A 27,042-nucleotide genomic window follows, 5' to 3' on the forward strand; every position below is an offset into this window, starting at 1 on the left:
GAATCCAGGTACATTTAATTAAATACGTTCTCAACAAAGTTATTTTATTTACAATGAAATACACTAATTAATAAAAACGACTATTATTTATTGAAGAAACTGTATTTTAAAATTGTTTATCAAACATGTTTATTATATGAAAATAATTGTTATTTACATACCTGAAATATTGGTTACAAGTTTTGCTCAAAACCATGCTATTATAAACAGTACAACTATTTAGATATTAAAAAAGACTTACCAGGACCTAAAATTCTAGGTCTGTTACATGTATCTCTGTATACATTTACTCTAAACGTTACGTTAAATAAGCAAGTATAATTTCTTTGGGGCTTACACATGGATTTTGCCCGAAGACTCCAGTGTGCCTGCGATGGACATGTAAAGTTGTATGCTCCATTTAAGGATAGCATCTACAAAATAAAATAATGCATATCCATCAATAATTCAAGCAATTATTCTATTAAAATTGTATTTTGTCGACACAAACGCAAATATACGATGGTATGTGAGCACATACAAGTCATAAATATATCAGGCTTAAAACTGTATACTAGTATTTAGACACGCGCTGAATCTAGATAGCAGTCGACATTAATGTTGGTTGGCCAAACAAGTACGACAGTGTACGGATATATAGACAATAACTGTTTTGTGTCTTTAGATATCAGCTGTATTTGTACGAGGCTAGGAAACAAGGTGTATGCGAGCTTTTAGCGAGCTACTACACCTGTTTCGAGCTACTGTCTTTATCCTGTAGTTAATTCTGTTTATTGTTTGTGTTTTGAAAGACACAAAAACTAACATATTTAGCATTTATTTTCGATTTGTAATCCCTTGAGGCCCGTGTAGTAATATCTAAATCGCACATAACGCTGAAGACAGGTTCGCAAAAAAAGAATCTCAAATGGTCAACACTAATACATCGCTCAAGGTGAATAATTATCTATTTTAACATAACAACTAATTTCAACAGTAAAAACAAATAACAAAACATTGTCAAATTTGAAACAGAGGTGTTCGAGTTGTCCTACGATTCTGACTTGATATTCACTAAACATGCATGCTGAAATTGACATGGTTGATTTTGTAAAACATTCATACACTTTAAGTTTTGAAATCGACAATTGTCATTGTCATTGGAATGCAACTGGAATGCACATTTTGAGGTCACACAGGTTCAAACAATACTCAGTCCGGCAGTAGGCAGAGCTTTTAAGCGATATCTGTATAGTATACAGATACAGCATAGCTATATCTGTAGGGCTGTATCCGTATAGTAGGACACCCAATTGCAGGATAACATGTTATAATACTTTGCTGTTACAACATTATGGAAAGTAATTTTTAAACTAAGATATATATCTTTCCCATGCAAGCTTTGGTTCCTGGCGAAGCTTTTTGTCATACTTTGAAAGAGAAGCGGAAGATATCAGAGGGACATTCAAACTCATGTAATAAAGTAATAAAAAAAAAAAGATGACAACACCATAGCTATAAAAAGACCAACAGACAAACAATAGTACACTAAACACAAAATACAAAACAAAAACATTGAGCAACACGAAACAAACAAAAACTTGGGATGATCTCATATGTTCCAGACGGGTAAGCAGATTATTTGTGAACAGGATAATTCATTACGGTCAACCAACTTGTGGCTGATTTCGTAAAATTGACAAAGGGATAAATTCAATTTCTTCACTTGAAACTCTTGTTTTTATAGGTTTATTGTGAGCAGCAACCCTTTAAAAAGGAAATCATGAAAGGTAATACAAACCCTGAAATATTATATCAACTGGGAAATTTATACTCCGCATGTAGACGCTGCTGAGAAATGGAAAGTTCGCAATTGGGAACCTAAAATCATCTCTGTTGTCGTGTGTTTTTGCAATCGAACCTGATTGTCAAAGTCTACATGTAAGTATAGATTATAGATATACCTAACTGTATCTGTTGTTTCCTTTATCTCAAGTTCGATGGAATAGATACGTTAAACATAGTCATCAAATTTTGAATTATTTAGAGATAGAACATCACCTATATAGCAGAAAGTAAAGTTAAGAATAATTCCAACTTGGTTGGCTACTCTTTTTTTTTAAATAGTAGGACCAACCCTTTCAATTGTTTTTTAGTTTGGAACGAGGCACTGTTGTATAAAGTGTGGAAAAGTATAAAAAGTTGTAATACTATTGCAAGATGAAAGTTATAGATTGTAAGTACTCTATAAGATCTTTGGATTTGTTTAGTATCCTCATATGACTTACGACCCCTCTAGAAAAGGTCTCGTTTAACATGAAACAGACGGGTTCCGTCGAAATACGCATCTGATAATATCGTCAGTTTGCCAAAAATAATTCCTTCTTACCGTTGCTAGTGGCGTCTGAAACGGACATTGAAGGGAAACTGTTTTTGTTTTTGTTCCTTTGAAAGACCTCGTTGTGTTATAAACAAGAACAACAATAAAGGCAATAAAGTTCAATTGCTTTTTGTTTTTGTTTTGTTTTTTGCTGTGTATTAATGGATTTGGTGTCTTCAGCGAATCGTTGGTAACCCCATATCTTTTCTTTTTTCTACTACATTAAAATGACTATTTCTACGAAGTTGAATATTAATGTCACAACTGCGTGGTCAACATCCTTAACCATACTCCTTTACCCGGAACAAGACGGAGATACAGAAAATTAAACATATGTGTCAGATATAAATGAAACATACCTGAAGAAGAGTCAGTAGGATCAACATGTTCATGATGTTTGTTCTTGATTTATAATATATGCCATCTAAAACGAAAATCATTAAACAAATCTAAGGTTGATTAATTCACCATAAACTGTGCGTTACAATACTAAATAATTCAACCTTTGGTTTTAAAATGTTTTATATATTTGATGCATCGTTGGTCAATGTCAACATGTTTGTTATATTTCTATTTCCTAGTAAACATATCTTGAAGTTATTATTGCTAAACAGATGGATGTCCTTAATTCTTAACATGCAGGTACATGAGTTAATGAGATGATTAGAAAGTATTTTGTAAAACTCCCAAGTGATAAAAATATAACAATCATAGATAAACAGGAATACCTCGATAATACTATTCTGTAAAATAATTTAGATTTGATTCGGCATTACATACAGAGGACATCCAAATAATAAAGTTTCTGACTTATGTTTAATATTTCAATATTCCATGCCTTGATTTTGCAGGTGACCAAAAGCAACAGTGAAACAGGCTAACATTTGTGTTAATACAAGGTTACAAAGGGAGTGAATGCTTTCACTGGATTGGATAGGGAGGATAACTTGTAGATTAAGGCCGGGAACATACAATAAAATTTTACAACGATATGATGTACAACACTTGGGATATAACGTTTCAAGTGCTCACTATTCTTGAATATTAACAAAACAAAAATAAACAGATGACCATGACTAAAACAAGTTAAGATGATTATATTGTTTCTTCGTACTAAAACATAACCGGATCGTTTAGATAGGTTTTCTTTTACATTAACCTGTCTGGAGAATTGTAGAATAGTTCAACTTATCATATGATGTTAAATAGCTATTTTTTTTTATTTTGATAATTTTCCCAATAAATCTTGTTTGGTATTTGAGTTTTCTGACTTCTAAGTGCTTCTTTCAAATTATCATTCGAAAAAGAGAGGTTTGTTATTTACTAGTCATAAAAATAAGGCTTTACGATGTGAAATGTAGAACAAGCAGATATATTTTTTTAGAGAAATACTGAACAAAATTACACACTATAGTATACAATATGTTCATATATGGCATTTAACCTATAATGCCAACCTCAAAGATTAAGTCCGTCAGATAAATTTATGATACTTTTCAGTCAAACTGTTAACGTCGACTCATTTCTGACAATCTATATATGTGGTGTATTTGGAAACATGACAAAGACGGATTGTCAATAGACGCTATATACATTTCAAATGTTAACAGAGTATGACGAACATAACCTGTTTAATAATACACATTTAAAACACCACTATTTACCATAGTATTAAAGAACTCTTATTTTAATAACAAAAGAAGAGCTTGTCATTGGGTGGATTTAAAGAATTGTATTGATCTTTAAGTATAAGTTTTGTATTGTTAAATGCTTAACAAAAACATCTGTTGTTCTGTCTTTATCAATTTAAAAAAGGAATAACGATTTTAAATTTTCGTTAACGGTGACGTATCAGAACTGCACAAATGATAATATGATCCTATAAAAACAATTATGGATGTATAATTGACACAGATCGTTGGTATAGTCGTTATTCATATATAACCAATAACGGTTTTATATGTAAACATTGTATACTTTTAATTAATAGACCTAACGAATTATATATAAAATCTGACCTAGCAGAGTTATGAGAAAGAACGACTGAAATGTTACGGTCACAAATACGAATTAAATCATTCTAGCAAGTTTAAATATTCATATGTTGTGAATTGTACAATTGTCCTTTGTTGGTGGTTATTTTTCAACGATGTAAAAAAGAAGTTTTGTAATATATTCACTTGGAATTCCTATGTTTAATCAAATAAAATTCCTTACCTGAAACTACTCGATCCAAAGTCAAATAAGACAAATATGATGACATAAATGTTTAATGTTGTTCATGATAAGTTATTGACTTGAAAGTATATACTGTCCATTGTGCAAAAACATCACATATTCGTCATTGTAGTAACATCATATTTCCTATAAACAGTACGAAATCCATAACAAATATATTGTTTTTCAATTTAAGGAAACTTTTCAACAAATATAAAAGGAACAATATAGTTTATTATTTATAATCCAAACACATGAGTTATAACCTTTATGTTGAAACAGATCATGTTCTGCATGTTCTAGTTTGTGTAAAATAAATGAAATCTTTTGAAATTATGTTTAAAACTACCCTCAGGAGTGATGCGATGCTGTACAGGTATATATATCCATAGGACAAAATGCCATCCTCGCACTGAAATATTCGCCTAGAATAAACAATGAAAACAACATAACGGACATATGTACTCAAGTTAAAAAAATTTAAGATTAAAAACTTAAAAGTAAATCTCATACTGAGATGTACTGTATTCACACTTTACTTTTACATTTTTGACATTAGGGAACCGTGAAATCGGGGTAGAATCGTTATTTGGAATATGATTCAAAACCTGTACGACCATTTAAGGCCAGTTTGTGTAATTATGTATATCTAACACAGTATATCAGAAATATTCGCCCTACACATATGGTATCTAACATATATTTAAATGTGCCCCGTTGTTGTATAAATGCTCTAAATGTTTTTAATCACTCTTTAGTATGACAGTGCATATTTGATTTCTTTACCAGATTTATTTTATAGGTATTACTCCTTAGCTTTGTTCTTCAATTCACAGTTGTGGCGTGATCGTCAGTTTGCAAATAATTCCATCCAAACCTCTGCTAGGGGCGTCTTAATCTTGCAGTAATGTGAGAGTGATTTTGTTCCGTGTGGAAGGCCTTACTGTGATTTAAAGATGAAGAACAGCAAATAAATCGCTGTTTCGTTGTTTTTCGTGTTTATTTTGCTGTACATCTACTGATTTTGTGTCATCGATGGATTACCCCATATCCCTTTTTTCTACAACGTTAAACTGAAAATACAAAACTAGTATTAATTGATGTGACAGCTGTATGATAAATTTCTTCATTCTGAAACAAGACGGAGATACAAAAAAAAAACCCAGAGGTGTCAGATTTAAATCAAACATACCTGAAGGAAAGTCAGGTGGGTGAACATGTCCATTATTTGTATCTTCATTTAATAATCTATGCCTTCTACACAGATAAATATTTAATAAATCTAAGGTTAAGATATTGCCCATTAACTGTGCATTATAATGCTTAATAACCCACCCTTTTGCTATATAATATTGCAAATTCTTGATGCACGGTTGGTCAGTGTCAATATGTTTGTTATGTTTTGATTTCCTTGTAAATATATGTTCAAATTATTATAATCAAGAAGACAGATGTCCTTAATTCATGTCCACATGAGTTAATGATGAGAGGATTAGAAAGTATTCTGTAAAACTACCGAGTCAAAATATAAGTTTAAAAAAGCCCTCTTATAAGATACATAACATAGAATATGCCTTATTTCAGTGTTTATATCAACACCAGATTACCAGTTCACATCCCTTTTACCAAGGATCATTTGCACTCCTTTAGTTGACGCAATCAAAACATTCTTTAAATAATTTGATTGATCATTTTTGATGTCGTATTACAATCGATTTTATCGTTATCGTTCATGCATATAAATACAAAGGTAATGTCGACTGTGATGTTTATGCACGGGTCATCGATAAATATTTATGTATGCGTCCTGTTTGGACTTTTTGAAATTCTGGTTCCCGGTATTTCTTTTCCGTAATCACAATGCATAGTTTTACGGAAGGAAACAACCTGTACATTCGTTTGAAATTAGGCGCGACCTCGTGGGAAAATTTAAGAAGATAATCATCAAGATAAATTAAACCAGCTAAAAGTGAATACATGGTTTGTACACAAAGCGTATAGTTTCTTGTTTAATTGCAGTTAATCGTTTCATTAAAATCATTTGAAAAAAACAAACCGGTTGAAATACCCATGAGACCAGAATGGAACGGATTTTACAAAATATAAACTGCAAACTATCCACATAGAAGTAGATAAGAGCTTTTTTGTTAAGGACTGAAATACCCACAAGAGATATACCAAATGCAATTCCTGTATACTATACATGCACATTAAACTGTATTTGGTTGTGATGCTGTTTTATTGGCATTTACCCTAGCTGTCATGTTTGCACGCTGATTTCATTTTTATAAAACAAGTAAATAGACTATGACATATCATAAACTCTAAGAATCAATTTCGTATTGCCTTTAACTGATATTTCCCATTGTTTTGACTTATCTTCAAATATAAAATATGTATTCAACATTGTGTTACAAAAGAAAGCCTTTGAAAAAAAGGTTTATTTTAAATTTAGTATTTAACCTCTTTTAAAGACTGTTTGTACACATTATCGCTTATCGAACAATTGAATAATAAAGTACAAATTAAAAAAAAAGATTAACATCGTTAAATGAATCAATATCGTTGCCTAGGACTCTTTGATGTCTTAGTTTGTCACATAATCAATAGCAATTTCATTTGCACTATTTAATTTTCTGGTTAATAAAACAAACTTAACATCAATGTGTTTAAGTTTAATTAAAAAAAAATTAACTTAATCAATATTGTCTTTCATGATATTTTTGTTTTATCCCTTAACATCAGTGTTATTCCCCGTATCATTCTTAAAAAATCAACCACACACAGGTTTACAACGAAAACGGTTATCTTTTTTATTTTATCTTGTAGTGTTAAAGCAATATTTTGAAGTGAGTGAATACCTTCCAAAGAATACTTTATTCTATTTACTTGGTTTTGGAATATTTTCGACTGTCCTTATTTACAATGAAATCAACGTATCAAGTTTAAATATTCATGTTGTTTTTAAATTGTAAAATTGTCTTTTGTTGGTTGTTACATTTCAAAGATATTAATAATTAGGATTTTAAAGAGATAAAACGTAGAATGACAATAGTTATCAAACTTAATAACCTTACCTGAAACTACTTGATCCCGACTTAAATTACACCAATAAGATGAAATGAATGCAGCTTTATGTTGTCCATTTTAAGTTATTGACTTTAAGGTACAAAGTGTACATATGAAATACGATCACAGATTCCTCATTATATTTGATCTAACTTCCCCTTAAACACAACGTTTTCCACATTTAAACTTTACAATTGTATCGTATGATTCATGTGGACGAACCTCAACACTTATAATTATACAACTTTTACCTTATAAGCGAAATCAATATATACACAGGGTACCTGATAGCTGTTTATCTGAAACTAACAGACCATGCAAATGATATTGGAGCTACAGTTTGAAGTCTGGTTTTTAATATTGATTTAAGTTATAATTGCAAAAATGTTATGTTCAATACTATACATTTTTAAAGTACAAATTTAGGTAGGGAATTAAAACATTATAAAAATGATTCAAAAATCGTGCAGATCGTTTATTTGATGTAGTTTATTCTTTATTATGATTGGAAATTTTTGAAAGGATACATTTAGTTTTAAATGCAGGATTTTTTTATTAGTTGTTATTTGCTTTGAACTAGCTGTCATTATGTGCGAGTACTCTCAGATCTGTACTTAACTGTTTTTGTTGTTGTTGTTTTATGTACAAGTGCCCGTTAACGTTCACTCTGAGGCAAAAGATACCAAAAGGACATTCAAATTCTAAAATAAACTGACAACGCCATTACTAAACAGGCGAAAACTCGGTTGAAATAGAACAAAAGAATCGATGCTATTTGTCAGAGAAGGCGATAAGAGCTTACAGTAATGTTTACTATAGTAGCAACAAATTTAAAAGTTAATAGAAACAAATCAATTGACAATTTTCTTCTCAATTACGAAGTGTTCTATTTAAAAAAAAACATTTGCATAAGGTTTCAATTTATCTATTACATAGTTTAGCAGAACAATTAGATATCAAGTCGACGAAATGGGTATCTATCAAATTGGATGTAGTAAATGCATAACCTCCGATTTTTTTGAAAAAATTACCACGCACGTAGAACATATCAATCTATTAGTTCAGTGATTTTTCGTGTCTGCCCTACCATTATGTGACTCAAGAACAATTATAAAAATTGTGTAACAATTGTAGCGAAAAGAGTAAATCGAGTGCAGCTTTTAATGTTAAGGCGTGTTTGAGTTGAATCTTTTGTCTTAAAAACGTACAAAGCAAGAATATTTGATACATCATCTCGTTTCAGATTCTATCATTTTTATATATCGAAGCTACAGGTTGACTTTATAACATAAAAAAAAAACACAGTACGAAAAGATGAAATATATGGGTCAATTGAAATACCTATCTAATGAATCATAAAAACAGAGTAGGTGTGTTCGAATAGCTATTTTTTTTACTAAAAGTACCTGACGACAGTCTTGCAAATTTGAAGAAGAAAATGCATATCTTCGAAAAATAATAATTGTTTGTGTGTGTTAACCAAGGTTTGTAGTCTTCAACCACTAAAAAAAACCTCTGCCCTTCCACGAAATATTTAATTAGATTTTTTTTAAAATCGTTATGAATTTTCAAAAATTTTACCTGACAACCGATTAGACAATAGTTTTAAGTTGAATCAATGCAGACAAGATCATTAACTTATGTTCAACAGATCGTAGATACATTTTTCTTTTAAAATACAACTGACATATAAGGATCGTAATGGTGCTATGCGAATAAATTTTTCGGTTTTCAAGAGCAAAATTGGCAACGCGTCATCCCGCTTACCATTTCTACGATTGTGAAAATTAACTGGCGTTATAGGGAGATAATTTTGACGAAGTAGAATCCTGACTGTGAAAAATATACAATAGTATACAAAACGCAACATAAAAAACTTAAGACTGCGCAACAAGAACCCCACCAAACACTGGGAGTGATATCAGGTGGTCGATGTGTTACTTATTTTTTTTTCGCTCATTATTTTGTACAAACATTAGGCCGTTCAATATCTCGTTTGCGTTGTTTTACATTTTTTTATTTCGGGCCTTTTGTAGCTGACTACGCGCTATGGGCTTTACTCACTGTTGAAGGCAATACGGTGATTTATTGTTGCTATTTTTTGTGTCATATGGTCTTTTGTAGAGAGTTGTCTCATTAGCAATCATATACTTTGCTAATATATCATCCAGAATATACCATATATGTATATATATATATATAAAGTGCCTAGAAAATCAACCTAACGATGTTAGAGTAGATTTGATTCGTAACTTCCTCCCGGGCGCCGGGGCTGGAACCTGTTATATATATATATATATAACTCGTCTAAACATCAACCCAACAATGTTAGATCTGTAAATTTGCTTTCGCAAATTTTTGGTTCTTCCCTCGTCGGGATTCGAACCCATGCTACTGTGATATCGTGACACCAAATCGCCTGCACTGCAGCCGTCCCGCTAGACCACACGACCACCTGGGCTCTCAAAAAAAGAGCTTTTGGTGGGCATGTGTTACCTTTCCACGTCAGTTTTAATCTAGCGGCGTACTACAGTACATGATATATAAGGCATGAAGATGTTATTGTTACAGATCAGCTAAATTATCTATAGTAAAGGATCCTACAAATTAATGTAAGATACAGTCACAGAAAATAATTATATTCATAAGTACGTCTGAGTCAGTGACAACCCTACAACAGATGTATCCATCGGATCGCCATCAATGATGGTGATACATGGCTGTGTACATAATGTATATACAACTCGTCTAAACATCAACCCAACAATGTTAGATCTGTAAATTTGCTCATTTTCATGTACATTGAAAACTATATTCATGTACTACATTTTTTTTCTTCAAATTAAAGTTTTTTTTAAATGTTTTAAAAACGACCGTAATCAAACAATTTTCGTGTACATGAATACCGTGTGGCCAAGATTTGTCATCAGGGGTCAAGTAAATACATGTTACAAACAACGATGTATCACAGATGCAATACTTGGATTATAGAAGTACCATATTTATTACTTAAAATCATAGAATGTTATTAAATGGAAATTAAATTCATCTATTGAATTAACATTTCAGCATTACATGTAGATGGGTCAAAAAGTTAACGCGGCGTTTACTTTTGTGCACTTCAGGTCAACTGTGCGTTAACTCCGAAATTGCAATAGACACAAAAACTAAACGGGCGTGTACTTTTGCGTTTACCTCCGCGTTAACGCAAATACGGCGCGTCTTTTAATTTTGTAAAAAGTAATCGGGCGTTTACTTTCACGTTTACTTCCGCGTTAACGTGAAACAATTCACGTCTTCTATGTTCGTCAAAAGTAAACGCACGTTTACTGTTTGTAGTAAACGCGCGTTAACGCAGACTGTCATCGATACACTGACCTAAAATGTCAAATGATAAGGGACATAGAAAATTAGAATGTCAATTGTTCAATAGGCTTAGAATGCATTGAAAAGCTCTCAAACACACACAAAACCGTTAAAAATGACAACAACAACAAATTCGATAATTTGGACATGTCCTTGACTTTTGACCTTGTAACGTTTGTGAAGGTCATTGGTCCACAATGTCATTGTAAAAGACCTTATGGGTCTAGGACTTTTCGTTCAAGAGTTAAGGCTAATTTTACCTTTTCAGAAACCGTTAACGGCGGTTATGCCCCTTAAGAATATGTCAAATCCTTTCGGTCAATATGTAAAAAAGTTGTGCCTCAGTCACCTTAACATTTTTAACTGTTTACTTTTTCTGTAAGATTAACCGTTTTTGAGATATCGAATAAAAAGTTGAAAGGTCAAAGATCAAGGTCAACCTTAAAAGCGTTTAAAACACACTAAAAATCCTTAAAATAAGGTCAAAAACACAAAATTCGCTATCTTGGACATGACCTTGACCTTGTGATCTTTGTCAAGGTCTTCAGTCCCCAATGTCATTGCTGCAGACCCCATGGGTCTATGACCTTTGGTTATATAATAAAAGCTGATTTTGTCTTTTCAGAAATCTAAATCAGGGGTTATGCCCCGTACAGAAAGGTCAAATCTCTTTGGTCAAAATGTAACAAAATTGCGCCTTAATGACCCAAACATTTTCCACTATTCAAAACTTCTATAAGTATAATGGTTTCTGAGATTGTCCCATAACAAGGTGTAAGTCAAAAGTCAAGGTCAACATACACATTTGACCTTGAGGTATTTTTCAAAGTCATATGAATTGATGATGAATGGTGAAGATCCTAGGTGTCTACGACTTACGGATTCTGAGTTTTGGTGGTCAACCGACACCGGTTAATTTTCATAGGGGCATAACCCTACCAATGAGTCGTTGAATCGTTTCGATCCAAATGTAACGATTAACCGGGGTCTGGTCCTGAACAAATTTCACCCTTCGCTTTTTTTCTACCTCTTACGGTTACAGTGTTTGAACGATAACAAGGTTTTTTGGTTTCGGAGGGATTGTTCCGAACCGACAAAATATTTCGACTCACAGGGTGAGTTCCGAATAGGTATTCATGACACCGATACAAAGTGTGAACATGAAAGCGACACGTCTTACGGTTAACGCGGATAAATTTGCCAAAGTTTTGCGGAAGAATAAAAATAATAATTAAAATGTCAATTGTTCTTGAACAATTGAGAGGTCTTTCCTTTTATAATGTAAAATATATGTTCCAATAGACGTAGAATGTATTGAAAAGCTTTAAAACACACTGAAAATCCCTTAAATAAGGTCAAAAACACATAATTCGCTATATGGGACATGACCTTGACCTTTGACCTTGTGACCTTTGTCAAGGTCATTAGTCCCCAATGTCATTGCTGAAGACCCCATGGGTCTAGGACCTTTGGTTATATAGTAAAAGCTGATTTTGTCTTTTCAGAAACCTAAAACAGGATTTATGCCCCTTAAAAAAAGGTCAAATCTCTTCTGTCAAAATATAACAAAGTTGCGCCGTAATGACCCAAACATTTTCCACTATTTAAAACTTCTGTAAGTATAATGGTTTTTGAGTTGTTCTGATAACAAGGTGTTAGGTCAAAGGTCAAGGTCAACATACACATTTGACCTTGAGGTATTTTTGAAAGTCTCATGAATTGTTGATGAATGGTGAAGATCCTAGGTCTCTACGATTTACGGTTTCTGAGTTTTGGTGGTCCACCGACACCGGTTAATTTTCAAAGGGGCATAACCCTACCAATGAGTCGTTGAATCTTTTCGAATCAAATGTAACGAAGAACCGGGGTCTGGTCCTGAACAAATTTCACCCTTTGTTTTTTTTTCTATCTATTACGGTTACGGTGTTAGAACGATAACAAGGTTTTTTGGTTTCGGAGATATTACTCCGAACCGACAAAATATTTCGACTAACAGGGTGAGTTCCGGATAGGTATTCATGACACCGATACAAAGTGAGAACATGAAAGCGACACGTCTTACGGTTTAGGCTGCTAACTTCGTCAAAGTTTGGCGGAAAAAGAATAATAATAATTAAACTGTCAATTGTTCTTGAACAATTGAGAGGTCTTTCCTTTTGTAATGTAAAATACATGTTCCAATAGACGTAGAATGTATTGAAAAGCTTTAAAACACACTGAAAATCATTTAAATAAGGTCAAAAACACATAATTCGCTATATGGGACATGACCTTGACCTTTGACCATTTGACCCTTTTCAAGGTCAATAGTCCTCAATGTCCTGAAGATTTTGCACTATTTACTATTTCTGTAAGTATAATAGTTTTTGAGATATCCTATAAAAAGTGAAAGATCAAAGGTCAAGGTCAACCTTAAAAAGCTTGAAAACACACTAAAAATACTTTATATAAGGTTAAAAACACTAAATTCGCTATCTGGGACATGACCTTGACCTTTGACCTTTTGACCTTTGTCAAGGTCATTAGTCTCCAATGTCATTGCTGAAGACCCCATGGGTCTAGGACCTTTAGTTATGCAGTAAAAGCTGATTTTGTCTTTTCAGAAACCTAAATAAGGCTTTATGCCCCTTAAAAAAAGTTCAAATATCTTCGGTCATAAAACAAAGTTGCGCAGTAATGACCCAAACATTTTCCACTATTTAAAACTTCTGTAAGTATAATGGTTGCTGAGATTATCCCATAACAAGGTGTTAGGTCAAAGGTCAAGGTCAACATACAAATCTGACCTTGAGATATTTTTCAAAGATACATGAATTGATGATGAAAGGTGAAGATCCCAGGTCTCTACGACTTACGGTTTCTGAGTTTTGGTGGTCCACCGACACCGGTTAATTTTCATAGGGGCATAATCCTACCAATGAGTCGTTGAATCTTTTCGATCCAAATGTAACGAAGAAACGAGGTCTGGTCCTGAACAAATTTCACCCTTTGTTTTTTTTCTACCTATTACGGTTATGGTGTTGGAACGATAACAAGGTTTTTGGGTTTCGGAGGGATTACTCCGAACCGACAAAATATTTCGACTCACAGGGTGAGTTCCAGATAGGTATTCATGACACCTATACAAAGTGTGAATATGAAAGCGACACGTCTTACGGTTAACGCGGCTAAATTTGTCAAAGTTTAACGGAAGAATAATAATAATAATAAACAAAAGAAATACAGTAAGGTCTTTCCCTTTAGTAAAAGGAAAGACCTTAATAAACAGAAGAAATACAGTAAGGTCTTTCCTTATAGAAAAAGGAAAGACCTTAATTAAAAACCAATTGTTCAGAGAACCATTGATGGTCTTTCCACCAGTTAAGACCTTTTTTATATAAAAATATTACAATTTGGTTTAAAATGTCAATTTTAGCGCCAAATGACAGCTTATTGAACGCTTATTCAAAAAAATATATGGTTTCTATAAAAAAATATATCGAAAAGGGAGATAATCTTTTACTTCCGGTTTAAAAAGTTTACTTCCGGTATTGTTTGATAGTTTACTTGACACTGATTCCAAAAATATATGGTTCTATATACTTTTACATTGATTTAGTACAAAAAAAGCTACTTCCGGTTTACAAAAGGTCACTTCCAGTTGTGTTTTTTAAGGTCACATTGCTTACAACTTAATGCAAAAAGTCCCATGGCTTTATCATGTGTACATATGAGGTAAAAGCAAAGGTCAAAATCTAGAACGTTTAATAAGCATATGACCTTGAGCTTAATTTCAAGGTTATAAACCAAGGACCTCAAATCAAAAGACTCTAGTCCTCTACTTTATATTGTTAATGAGTTATATTACCATACGTATGATATTAGATATAAAAAGGGGGAAAACTTGCGTCAAATGTCTACATACCCTTTCGACTAAAATTTATGTGTTACGACATGTCGTAACCAACAATTGTGTGAAATTATTTTGTCGATATCTTGTATGATTTCTGAAAATAAGAGATAACAAGCCAAAATAAAAATTTTAATCATGACCTTGACCTTTGACCTTGACCTCATTTTGATTTTTTTGGACCAAGGACCTCAAATCAAAAGACCCTAGGCCTCTACCACTTATGGTTTTCCAGTTAAAAATGCATATCACTTATATCAAATATAAAAGGGGAAATAACTCTCATATGGAGTCTCTGGATAGCTTCGGTCAAAATGAATCAAATCATCCTGAGGATATAACGAGCAATTTGGTAAAATAAATTTGTCGGTTTCTTATACGGTTGCGAAGATTAATTGATAACAAGAAAAACAGTGTTCGGGGAGATAACTCTTACATGGATAAGATTTTGGTTACGCGGTGTCAGTTTCAAAAGCGTATTAATTGTTCGATATCATATACCATATATCTTAGTGACATGTTGCGAAACAAAAAATTGCGAAGGAACAAAAAGTTGGCGGAAGAAAAAAAAATAATAATTAAAAACCAATTGTTCAAAGAACAATGGAGGGTCTTTCCACCAATAAGTATCTATTTTGATATGAAAATATTAAAATTCAGTTGAAAATGTCAGTTCCTATGGTTTAATGATGTATAAATATGAATTTCAAGCAAAGGTCAAAATCTAGAACGTCAAATTAACCTATGACCTTGACCTCAATTTTAAGGTCATAAACCAAGGATTCCATATCAAAAGACCATAGGTCTGTATTATGTATGGTTCATGAGTAATATCCCTTTACGCATAATTCTAAATATAAAAGGCGCAAAAACTCCCATTTATTGTCTACGCACCCTTCCAATCAAATTTTTAAGTTACGACATGTCACAACTAACAATTTAGTAAAAATAATTTGTCGAAATCTTATAAAAATAATGAAAAAGAGTGAAAATAAGCCAAAATCAAAATTTAGAATTTGACCTTGACCTTTGACCTTGACCTAATTTTCATTTTTTTGGACCAAGGACCTTAAATCTAAAGATTCTAGGTCTCTAGCACTTATGGTTTACAAGATAGAAATGCATATCACTTATAACAAATGCATAAGGGGAAATAACTCTCATATGGAGCGTTCATATCGCTTCGGTCAAAATAGGACAAATCATGCGAAGGATATAACGAGCAATTTTGTAAAATAAATTTGTCATAATATTTTACGGTTGCGAAGGAGTTGCGCTAACAAAGAAAACAGTGTTTGGGGAGATAACTCCTACAAAGAAAAGTATTCGTTTACGCAGGGTAAATTTCAAAAGCGCATAAACTGTTCGATATCATATACCAAATATCTAAGCGACATATTGCGAAACAAATGTTTATCGCAAGAACAAAATTAGGCGGAAGAAAAAAAAAATAATCAGAAGAAAAACAATAGGTCTTTCCACAGAAAAGTGGAAAGACCTAATAATAATAATAATAATCAGAAGAAAACCAATAGGTCTTTCCACGGAAAAGTGGAAAGACCTAATAATAAACAGAAGACATACAGTAAGGTCTGTCCCTTTAGATAAAGGAAAGGCCTTAATTAAATGACAAACTGGTCATTTCCGAGAGACCTATTGACGATTACAGTTAATTAAAAATGTTATAACACATCTGTAATTAATTGAAATTAATTATAGTTAATTTATTTTTCTTCACAAATTAATAGTTCAAGTATGTTTATTCAAATAATTGAATCATCACTAAAATCAGACAGTTTTCTCAGCTTAGACAGGCTGACTCGTAACACAAAATTATTTGATCTCATTAACCTAAACTGACCATATTTACCCTTTATCAAATTATCTATTTAGTAGCAATTCAGTTATATTTTTATGTCAGAATCCATTCTGACATAAAAAATATTACTGAATTGCTACTCCACTGTATAATATAATTGACAGCAGTTTTGGAACCAGCATGACCTCTTTCTATTTAAAATTATAAATCGTAAACAAATAACAATAGTTTGTTTTTTTTACCTCAGACTGACTCGTATAATAAAATTATTTGTCTGCAACAACCAAAACTTACCATATAAGCACTTTATTATGTAAATCTATATAACCAATACAAATGAGTTTTATTTTCATGTAATGATGGATTGTATAATACAAAAGCTAGCAATATTTGAATAAAATGACTGAAAAAAGATTGTTCGCATCAATTAGGAGTGCCAGCATGTCCTTTTTGTAATCAAAACATTGAATCGTAAACAAATTTCAGAAGTTTTCATACCCCAGACTGACTCTTATTATGAAATTATTTGTCGGCAACAACCAAAACTGACCATATTAGCACTGTATCATGTTTATTATGCAAATCTATAATAGCCAAATAGTAAATGAGTTTTATTTTCATGTAATGATGGATTGTATAAAACAAATTATAACAATATTGGAACATAATGACCAAACAAAATTGTTCGCATCAATTTAGAGTGCCAGCATGTCATTTTCTGTTATTCAAAATATTGAATCGTAAACAAAATTCAGTAGTTTTCATACCTCAGATTGGCTTGTTTAATACAATAATTTGTCTGCAACAACCAAAACTGACCATATTAGCACTTTATTATGTAAATCTATATAGCCGCATAGAAAATGAGTTATATTTTCATGTAAGGATTGATTGTATAATACAAAAGTTAGCAATTTTTGAACATTATGACTTTAAAATTTTGTTCGCTTCAATTTAGAGTGCCATTATGACCTGTTTTTATTAAAAATATTGAATCGTAAACAAATTTCAGTAGTTCTCATATCTCAGACTGACTCATATTATAAAATTATTTGTCGGCAACAACCAAAACTGACCATATCAGTACTTTATTATGTAATTCTATATAGCTGCATAGTAAATGAGCTATATTTGCATGTAAGGATTGATTGTATAATACAAAAGGTAGCAATATTAGAACATTATTACTAAAAAAAATGTTCTTATCAATTAAGAGTGCCAGCATGTCATTATTGTAATCAAAATATTGAATCATAAACAAATTTCAGTAGTTTTCATACCCCAGACTGACTCTTATTATAAAATTATTTGTCAGCAACAACCATAACTGACCATATTAGCACTTTATTATGTTAATCTATATAGCCACATAGTAAATGAGTTTTATTTTCATGTAATGATGGATTGTTTAAAACAAATTATAGCAATATTGGAACATACTGACTAAACAAAACTGTCCGCATCAATTTAGAGTGCCAGCATGCCATTTTTCTTTATTCAAAATATGAATCGTAAACAAAATTCAGTAGTTTTCATACCTCAGAATGACTTGTATATATTTTGTTTCACAAAAAGAGCTTATAGTCCAATCGATTTGTGCAGATTTTTGAAAAAAATGCTCAAATTGTGGTAAGAGCATGAAATTTGGCATAGTAGTAGTATATGCCATGGACAACATTTTAAGCTATGGACCCAATCTGAAAATCGAAATTGGCGGAAAAGGCGGCCATTTTAAAAATGGCGGCTGTTTGATCTCAATAGATCAATAATAGAAAATCATGAAAATGATATATGAAAAGATATTGACATGAAATCTGGTTGATAAAATAACAGTGCTGAATCCAATTGTCTTGTAGAACAAATGTTTTGGAAATATTACCCATATTGAATGGCGGCCATCTTGAATATTTGTTTTTAAGCCAAAATATGTAGTCATTATTCGATATAATAAAAAAAAAATGTATTGTGGAAAATATATACAAATGCATTTGTTTGAGCTATATAAACAGGACACTAAGATAGCCTTTCTCCCTCCCCCGAGTTATTCTTCTGTTTTGTGTACAAAAACATTAAAACGCGGACACGGAGAGGATCATAAAATGAACTATTACTCTGAAAGCAATATTAGTGAAACCGCTTGTTCGACATATAATTTTATTTTATACGTAGAAATCAAGCAAGAAAATATTTGTATACCTGTCGTTTATTATAGTTGGCTGATTACTGGATAATTTGTTTTGTTGATATTGTTCATTTGAAACAACTTTCAAAAACCTTGATTGCAGACATAATGAATTTTATATCATATAAGTAATGTTATAAGAACATCAACTGCTCAAATGTTCTCAATTGACGTTAAAAATATCTCACAATAAATGAAATGTACATGTACATGTTTTGTCAAACCACACTCTGTTTATCATATTCTATCACATTGTTCTCCACATCAACATAGAGTAGAACAACTTAATACTGCCTTTACACATTTGCATTTCCTTAGTAACCGTGTTCACTTTGACTTATAAGTTAAGCGCTTGCTGCAGGAACTTATTATATAGTCATATGGTATATTCATCACAATTGACAATGACTGTCATCTGAGGACTTCATATATATTGATTTTTTGGTCGCCATCTTGAATGAAGGCCATTTTGAAAACAAGAATTTCCAATATATAATTATTCGCTAATCTTATTAATTCACCGTTTGCATTCATACTTTTTTTTAATAATTTATATTTGATATTCACAAAGAGGTCAGATAAGGCATGCACATGTTTACAAAATTAGGATTAGTATCAAAATTTCTGGTTCTTACACGTTTGGCTAAGAAACTTTTTAAAACAGAAATTACGTATTTATTATATAATTTATGACCGAAAGTTTTTTTTTTGGAAAAGATCAAAATTGTAGATTTCGAAAACACTGGAACTAGATATAAGAAAAACATAATGGGCAATTAGACTTGAAGGAATGTTTGAAATGTTAAGAGAGGACATGTAAGGGTTTGCAATGCCCAGCAGATACAAACAGAACAGTCATAGACATTTGAGCTGGCAATCACTCTTTTGATGCAAGCATACGATGATGTTGGGTCTTGAATTGGGTTTCCTTTCGCTCAATTCGAACCAGTTGAATGAGGACTATGGAACTGCAGAATCACAAGGCAAAATGGCACAAATCATGTAAAACAAATTTTCAGACCTCAAAATATTTCATCAGCAAAAGGGAAAACATACTTCTGATGTTGAAGATAAGTTGCCAATTGAAAGGAAACAATAAGTGACCAGACACTGTAAAGTGGAACTGGATAAAAAAGAACAATGACAACAATGTATTTTTTCTGTTGTGATGTATCTAAATATCTCCATGATACATCGAAATTTTGAAATCAACAAAAATAGGGCATGACTGTGCACTTGTACTACAAGGCATACTCCCTTAGGCAAAGTAAGAGCGTGAGATGTCAAATCAGTAGTATCATGCTTGATGATTGATGAAACTTGACAACATAGCAAATAGGCAGAACAAAAGACACAGAAAGAAAGCCAGGAATCTTTTATCCTTGGAGTTGTGTTTTCCTAAATAATGAAATACATCGATGGCACACGGTCTTGAAGAAGTATTGTACCAATCTCCAAGCTTGCAGATCACGCCTGGAAGATCTGGGAGTTATCATGGAAAGAAGAAGTGATACAACGCAGTTAACAAAATTGGATTGTAGCTGCCACAGGATATCTATAAGCATAGAAGCAAGATAAATTAGTGCTCTTGATTTTTAACAAATGTAATCGTGAAGCTTTGAAAGAGACCGAATAATAAAAGGATAAAAATGAAGGCATCACCATAGCCAAAGCAAGCAAAATATATATGCTTGATACTAAGAATAACTTTACAAGGACACTCAATAACAGCTGTTGACACGAATCAGTTCAACAGACATAAGTTTCCTTAGTGTTTGTACTCCTGGCTTGTAACTTTTGTAACCTCTCTCGCTTGTTTTGTACATATTGTAAATATCTATTGTTGTATTTGTTATCTCTGTACCGATGTAATGCATTGGCTTTATGAGAATAAAGATATGTATATATAGTAAGAATGGCCAAACATCAAGTCCAGAAATATCGTTGAGTGGCAGACAAGACTTACCATTTCTCAGCTATACTAGTTCAATTGTGCAACTTGTCTTTGAAAGGATACAACTGCAACTTATCAGTCCTCAGATAGAGAGTAAGATGTCTTAAAGATTGTGGAACTGATTCATTTGGAAAGCCTAGATTGAATGTCGCTTAAACCTTTTAATAGTAACAAGTTTAACTCTTAAAACTATTCTAGTTACTTTGACTATGAAGAGGCCTTCATCATCACGACTAAAAGACATGACCTGTTTCAGAACGTCCCCAACATATTCGTTGAGAATCCGGAGAAACACGCAACCTTTCATGTGTACTTGCATATCATATATGGCAGCTAGTATTCAATTTTTCAGAAGTGTTGTATTAATAAATCCTTCCATGAACAATATCTGTTCCAGAGTTTGAGCTGTCACTGTTTTCCATCAATTTGGCAGCCCTATTCCATGGATAACAGATTCTTAACTTTTTTTTTCTGTGTCTCGAATTCTGTCTTATTGCCCTGTCGTGCAGTTTTAACAAACATTTAGCATGATATCTGCTTCTGAAATAATAATCTCCAGCACTAAGTCTTGCTAAAAGAACAATGGTTAGTAGTTCAAGTGACAGTCACATACTCTATTGTCGATCATAATTGTCGAGGCTTAATGATGATAGTCAGGTACCTCATCACAATGAAAGAAAAAAAATCCTGGAATCATATTGTTCTTGTTAATTCACCACAACCGTGGCTGGTTATTTTACTAGTACTTTCAATCCGTGACTCATCTTAGACTTTTTTCCTGACAAAATATGTTTTGATCTTAAGATTTGCTTTGACATGATATGTACCTTTTGCCTTGTGATTCTGGAGTGTTTCTTCCATTATATGGCCTTCATCAACTTGGAACAGTTGTATGCTTACAAAAATGACTGATTACCAGCTCAAATGTCTATGTCTGCTCTTTTTGTATTTGATTGGCACTGCAAATCCTCATGTGTCCTCTCTTGGCGTTACGGAATTCTTTCCAGTCTATTTATTATTTTTTCAGCTCCATTGACTTCATAAATACGTATTATTCCTTTTCAACATACAGTGATCATAAATTATATTGTATATACGCATTTTTTGGTGGTAAAAAAGTAACTAATTCCTACATGCTAAACTTCAATTAAAAGAATTTACGCCTATTTTTTAAACCATTTATTTGTTAACATATGCATGCCTTATTTGAGCACTTGGTGAATATATCCTATATGAATAGCAACAGTCATATAAATAAATGATAAGAAAAACTAGTTGTAAATGCATATAAAACTTAGTATTAATTCAAAAAACAATTAGGATAGCTATTACTGATATATTTGAAATTTACGTTTCTAAAATGGCCACCATTCAAGATGGCCACCTAATACTTCAATAGTCATCAGTTGATATTCTATGTCATAAGATATACGAAAGTTTATCAAAATTGGTAATGTAATATATTTTTCATTTTTTTAATAATAATTTTTATTATTTTTTTGGACATGATTTCAAAATGGCCGCCCAGAGCCGCCATTTTGATTTTCCGAATTGGGTCCATAGCTATAAATGTTAGTTAAGACCTCAACTAAGACTCTGTAAATTTTATGCCTTTACCACAATCTGAGCAAGTGTTTCACAAATCGACTGGACTATTATAAAACAAAAGGTGAAAAAGAAGATATCATCATTAACCAAAAGACAAGAAATCTCACTTTTGAAAACGAAATAAATCAGCTCAAAAATGTAGTGAATAGCCTGGCTTTTAACTCCTCAAACCTTAACGTTCATAGTCAAAACGAGAGTCAACATAACCAAAGTCTGTGTTGCCAACACAAGATTAGAGATGAACTAATGGATCAACGAATCAGAATGCTCGAAACTCAAATGGTCCAAGATATGTGTATTAATACAGCTTTAACAACACAGCTTGCAATGCAAACAAGATCAACTTACCCAATGTCGGCACATCCTCCAAATATCCATTGTGCTGCACCACCATTTAACCATTTCCAACATCCAGTTTCAACATCTAGCCATTTCCCACCTAGCAACATACCGTTGCACCCTATCCCATCTTTTCAAGCCTACAATCATCATCAATTTGTGCATCAATTACAACCACCAGCTTATAACTATTCAAATGGACCTCATCAAAACAACGTCCATATGGCTCATCCATCAACTAACCATATGGACATTAGTGGACTGCATGATCGGGTACAACACTTTCAACTGCACAATTATCCACAACAGGGTCACCTATTAGACAATTTCCGATTTCACACTTTGAAACTCAAACAAGACAATCTAGAGCTCATGTGAATAATTCCCATCAACAATCTCATTCGCAATCTTCGTTAAAAAAAAGCCTTCTCGTCTGCCAAACAATTCTCAGATAATGGATTCTCATTCTCAACACCAAAGGACTCATTATCAAACTAACCAAGTTCAGCATATTGCTCATCAAAAGTCTGAAAAACTATGTACAACTCAACAATTTCCTCTAAGGGACAGGTTAGGGAAGTCAGGACAACCAATAGTGGGATTATCCACGACGTGTCGTCCTCCACTCCTTCCTACACCAAGTACTGGAGACGGAACATCTTTACAACTGCTCTCAGATTCCATAGACTTAAACACAAATCCAAATCATGATGAAACAGTATGTCACTCCTCTATAAACATTACCTCTCAGGATTCGTCAGTGTCGCCAAGTTTAGATGTCAACAACTCAAATGAACCTTCTTTTGACTCAAATGCTCAAACAAATTCAAATGGCAATACTAAAGGGAATTTTGCTCATCCTTTTCGTCAAACTTGCCTTCTCAAACATCCTCCAGATCAAAGGGTAATACTAATGTCCACCAGACTATAAATATTCTTTCTTGTAATATTGAAGGCATCAAGTCAAATCATCAATACTTACATACACTGGATCTGCAAAATACAATTGTGTGCCTCCAAAAACATTGTCTCTGGGAATTTAAAAAACAAACTATTTCAAAGTTAATACCATCTCTGGAAAATTTTACTAGATGCCATGATACCAGTGAACCTATTTCAAACTTTAAAGCACCAAGAGGACAAGCTGGTGTCTCAATCTTGTGGCCCAAACAATGGACAAGCAAAATTAAGAAACTTGAGGTAGGAAATGAACGAATCATTGCTATAACTATAGTAACGGAACCTATGCTCTGTATCATCAATGCATATATGCCTATAATAAATACTAACTCTCAAAAGCAATATTCTGAATGTCTGGATATAATTTTATAAAATTATGTAACACTGTCTGAGTATACCACATCAGAAACTAGTGGTCGTATGTCATATCGTTATGTTTCTTTAAATTCTGTTACAATGTCTGGGTATCCCACATCAGGAACTAGTGGTCGTATGTCATATCGTTATGTTTCTGTAAATTCTGTTACAATGTCTGGGTATCCCACATCAGGAACTAGTGGTCGTCTGTCATATCGTTATGTTTCTTTAAATTATGTTACAATGTCTGAGTATCCCAAATCAGGAACTAGTGGTCGTATGTCATATCGTTATAATTCTTTAAATTATGTTACAATGTCTGGGTATCCCACATTAGGAACTAGTGGTCATGTGTAATATCGTAATGTTTTTTTTTTTATTTTGTTACAATGTCTGGGTATCCCACATCAGGAACTAGTGGTCGAATGTCATATCGTTATGTTTCTTTAAATTGTGTTGTAAGGTCTGGGTATCCCACATCAGGAACTAGTGGTCGTATGTCATATCGTTATGTTTCTTTAAATTCTGTTACAATGTCTGGGTATCCCACATCAGGAACTAGTGGTCGTCTGTCATATCGTTACGTTTCTTTAAATTCTGTAACAATGTCTGAGTATCCCACATCAGGAACTAGTGGTCGTATATCATATCGTTATGTTTCTTTAAATCCTGTTACAATGTCTGGGTATCATACCTCAGGAACTAGTGGTCGTATGTCATATCGTAATGTTTCTGTAAATTATGTTACAATGTCTGGGTATCCCACATCAGGAACTAGTGGTCGTTTGTCATATCGTAATATTTCTGTAAATTATGTTACAATGTCTGGGTATCCCACATCAGGAACTAATGGTCGTATGTCATATCGTTATGTTTTTTTAAATCCTGTTACAATGTCTGGGTATCCCACATCAGGCACTAGTGGTCGTATGTCATATCGTTATGTTTTTTTAAATCCTGTTACAATGTCTGGGTATACCACATCAGGAACTAGTGGTCTTCTGTCATATCGTTATGTTTTTTTAAATCCTGTTACAATGTCTCCGTATCCCACATCAGCAACAAGTGGTCGTATGTCATATCGTTATGTTTCTGTAAGTTCTGTTACAATGTCTGGGTATTCTACATCAGGAACTAGTGGTCGTATGTCATATCGTAATGTTTCTGTAAATTATGTTACAATGTCTGGGTATCCCACATCAGGCACTAGTGGTCATATGTCATAATAATATGTTTCTGTCAATTCTGTTACAATGTCTGAGTATCCCACATCAGAAACTAGTGGTCGTATGTCATATGGTTATGTGTCTTTAAATTCTGATACAATGTCTGAGTATCCCACATCAGTAACTAGTGATCGTCTGTCATATCGTATTGTTTCTGTAAATCCTGTTACAATGTCTGGGTATCCCACACCAGGGACTAGTGGTCATATGTCAAAATGTTATGTTTCTGTCAATCCTGTTACAATGTCTAAGTATCCCACATCAGGCACTAGTGGTCGTATGTCACATCGTTATCTTTCTGTAAATCCTGTTACAATGTCTGAGTATCCCACACCTGGAACTAGTGGTCGTATATCACATCGTTATGTTTCTGTAAATTATGTTACAATGTCTGAGTATCCCACAACAGTAACTAGTGGTCGTATATCACATCGTTATGTTTCTTTAAATCCTGTTACAATGTCTCAGTATCCCATGTCAGGAACTAGTGGTATTCTGTCATATCAGTATGTTTCTTTAAATTCTTTTAAAATGTCTGGGTATCCCACATCGGGAACTAGTGGTCGTCTGTCATATCGTTATGTTTCTGTAAATCCTGTTACAATGTCCGGGAATCCCATGTCAGGAACTAGTTATCATATGTTATATCGTTATGTTTCTTTAAATCATGTTACAATGTCTGGGTATCCCATATCAGGAACTAGTGGACGTATGTCATATCGTAATGTTCCTTTAAATCCTTTTACAATGTCTCAGTATCCCATGTCAGGAACTAGTGGTCGTCTGTCATATCGTTATATTTCTTTAAATTCTGTTAAAATGTCTGGGTATACCACATCAGGAACTAGTGGTCGTATGTCATATCGTTATGTTTCTTTAAATCCTGTTACAATGTCTGGGTATACCACATCAGGAACTAGTGGTCGTCTGTCATATCGTATTGTTTCTTTAAATCCTGTTACATTGTCTCGGTATCCCACATCAGGAACTAGTGGTCGTATGTCATATCGTATTGTTTCTGTAAATTCTGTTACAATGTCTGGTTATCCCACATCAGGAACTAGTGGTCTTCTGTGTTATCGTTATATTTCTTTAAATTCTGTTACAATGTCTGAGTATCCCACATCAGGAACTAGTGGTCTTCTGTCATATCGTTATATTTCTTTAAATTCTGTTACAATGTCTGGGTATCCCACATCAGGAACTAGTGGTCTTCTGTCATATCGTTATATTTCTTTAAATTCTGTTACAATGTCTAGGTATCCCACATCAGGAACTAGTGGTCGTCTGTCATATCGTTATGTTTCTTTAAATCCTGTTACAATGTCTGGGTATACCACATGAGGAACTAGTGATCGTATGTCATATCGTTATTTTTCTTTAAATCATGTTACAATGTATGGGTATCCCACATGAGGAACCAGTGGTCGTACGTCATATCGTAATGTTTCAACAAGTATTTATGTATTTAGTGTTAACAGGAGATCTTTGATTTTTTTCTATTGTATTTTTATGTCGAGACAATAAAAAGTAAAATCACAAAAATACTGAACTTAGAGAGAAATCAATTCGGAAAGTCCATAATCATATGGCAAAATCGAATAACAAAACGCATCAAAAACGAATGGACAAGAAATGTAATTTTCCTGACTTGGTACAGAGCGATTCATATGGACAATGTTTGGTCACCAGTTTTT

General features: G+C 32.9%; 2 protein-coding genes across 2 annotated transcripts in view; one reads left to right on the forward strand and one right to left on the reverse strand.

Moving 5' to 3' along the window:
- The window catches only part of LOC139501636 (uncharacterized), a 108,756-nt gene extending 104,016 nt beyond the window's left edge, over positions 1 to 4,740 (reverse strand). The window contains exons 1-3 of the mRNA XM_071290763.1: positions 4,577 to 4,740; positions 2,719 to 2,783; positions 242 to 413 (exon numbers count right to left, since the gene is read on the reverse strand). Of these exons, the coding sequence (XP_071146864.1) occupies positions 242 to 413; positions 2,719 to 2,783; positions 4,577 to 4,622 (283 nt within the window). The 5' untranslated portion in view covers positions 4,623 to 4,740. The remainder of the gene's footprint in view (positions 1 to 241; positions 414 to 2,718; positions 2,784 to 4,576) is intronic.
- Positions 4,741 to 25,372: 20,632 nt separating this feature from the next.
- Positions 25,373 to 26,689, forward strand: LOC139501983 (ice nucleation protein-like). Its single transcript, XM_071291298.1, has one exon. The coding sequence runs from the start codon at positions 25,373 to 25,375 to the stop codon at positions 26,687 to 26,689; it is 1,317 nt and encodes a 438-aa protein (XP_071147399.1).
- Positions 26,690 to 27,042: the final 353 nt, after the last annotated feature.

This window comes from Mytilus edulis, chromosome 13 (genome assembly GCF_963676685.1).
Source record: "Mytilus edulis chromosome 13, xbMytEdul2.2, whole genome shotgun sequence".
NCBI lineage: Eukaryota > Metazoa > Mollusca > Bivalvia > Mytilida > Mytilidae > Mytilus > Mytilus edulis.

Bases quoted from the DNA above. Each gene is read 5' to 3' on its own strand.
- LOC139501983 (XM_071291298.1), top strand. From the start codon at position 25,373: ATGTCTGAGTATCCCACATCAGAAACTAGTGGTCGTATGTCATATGGT.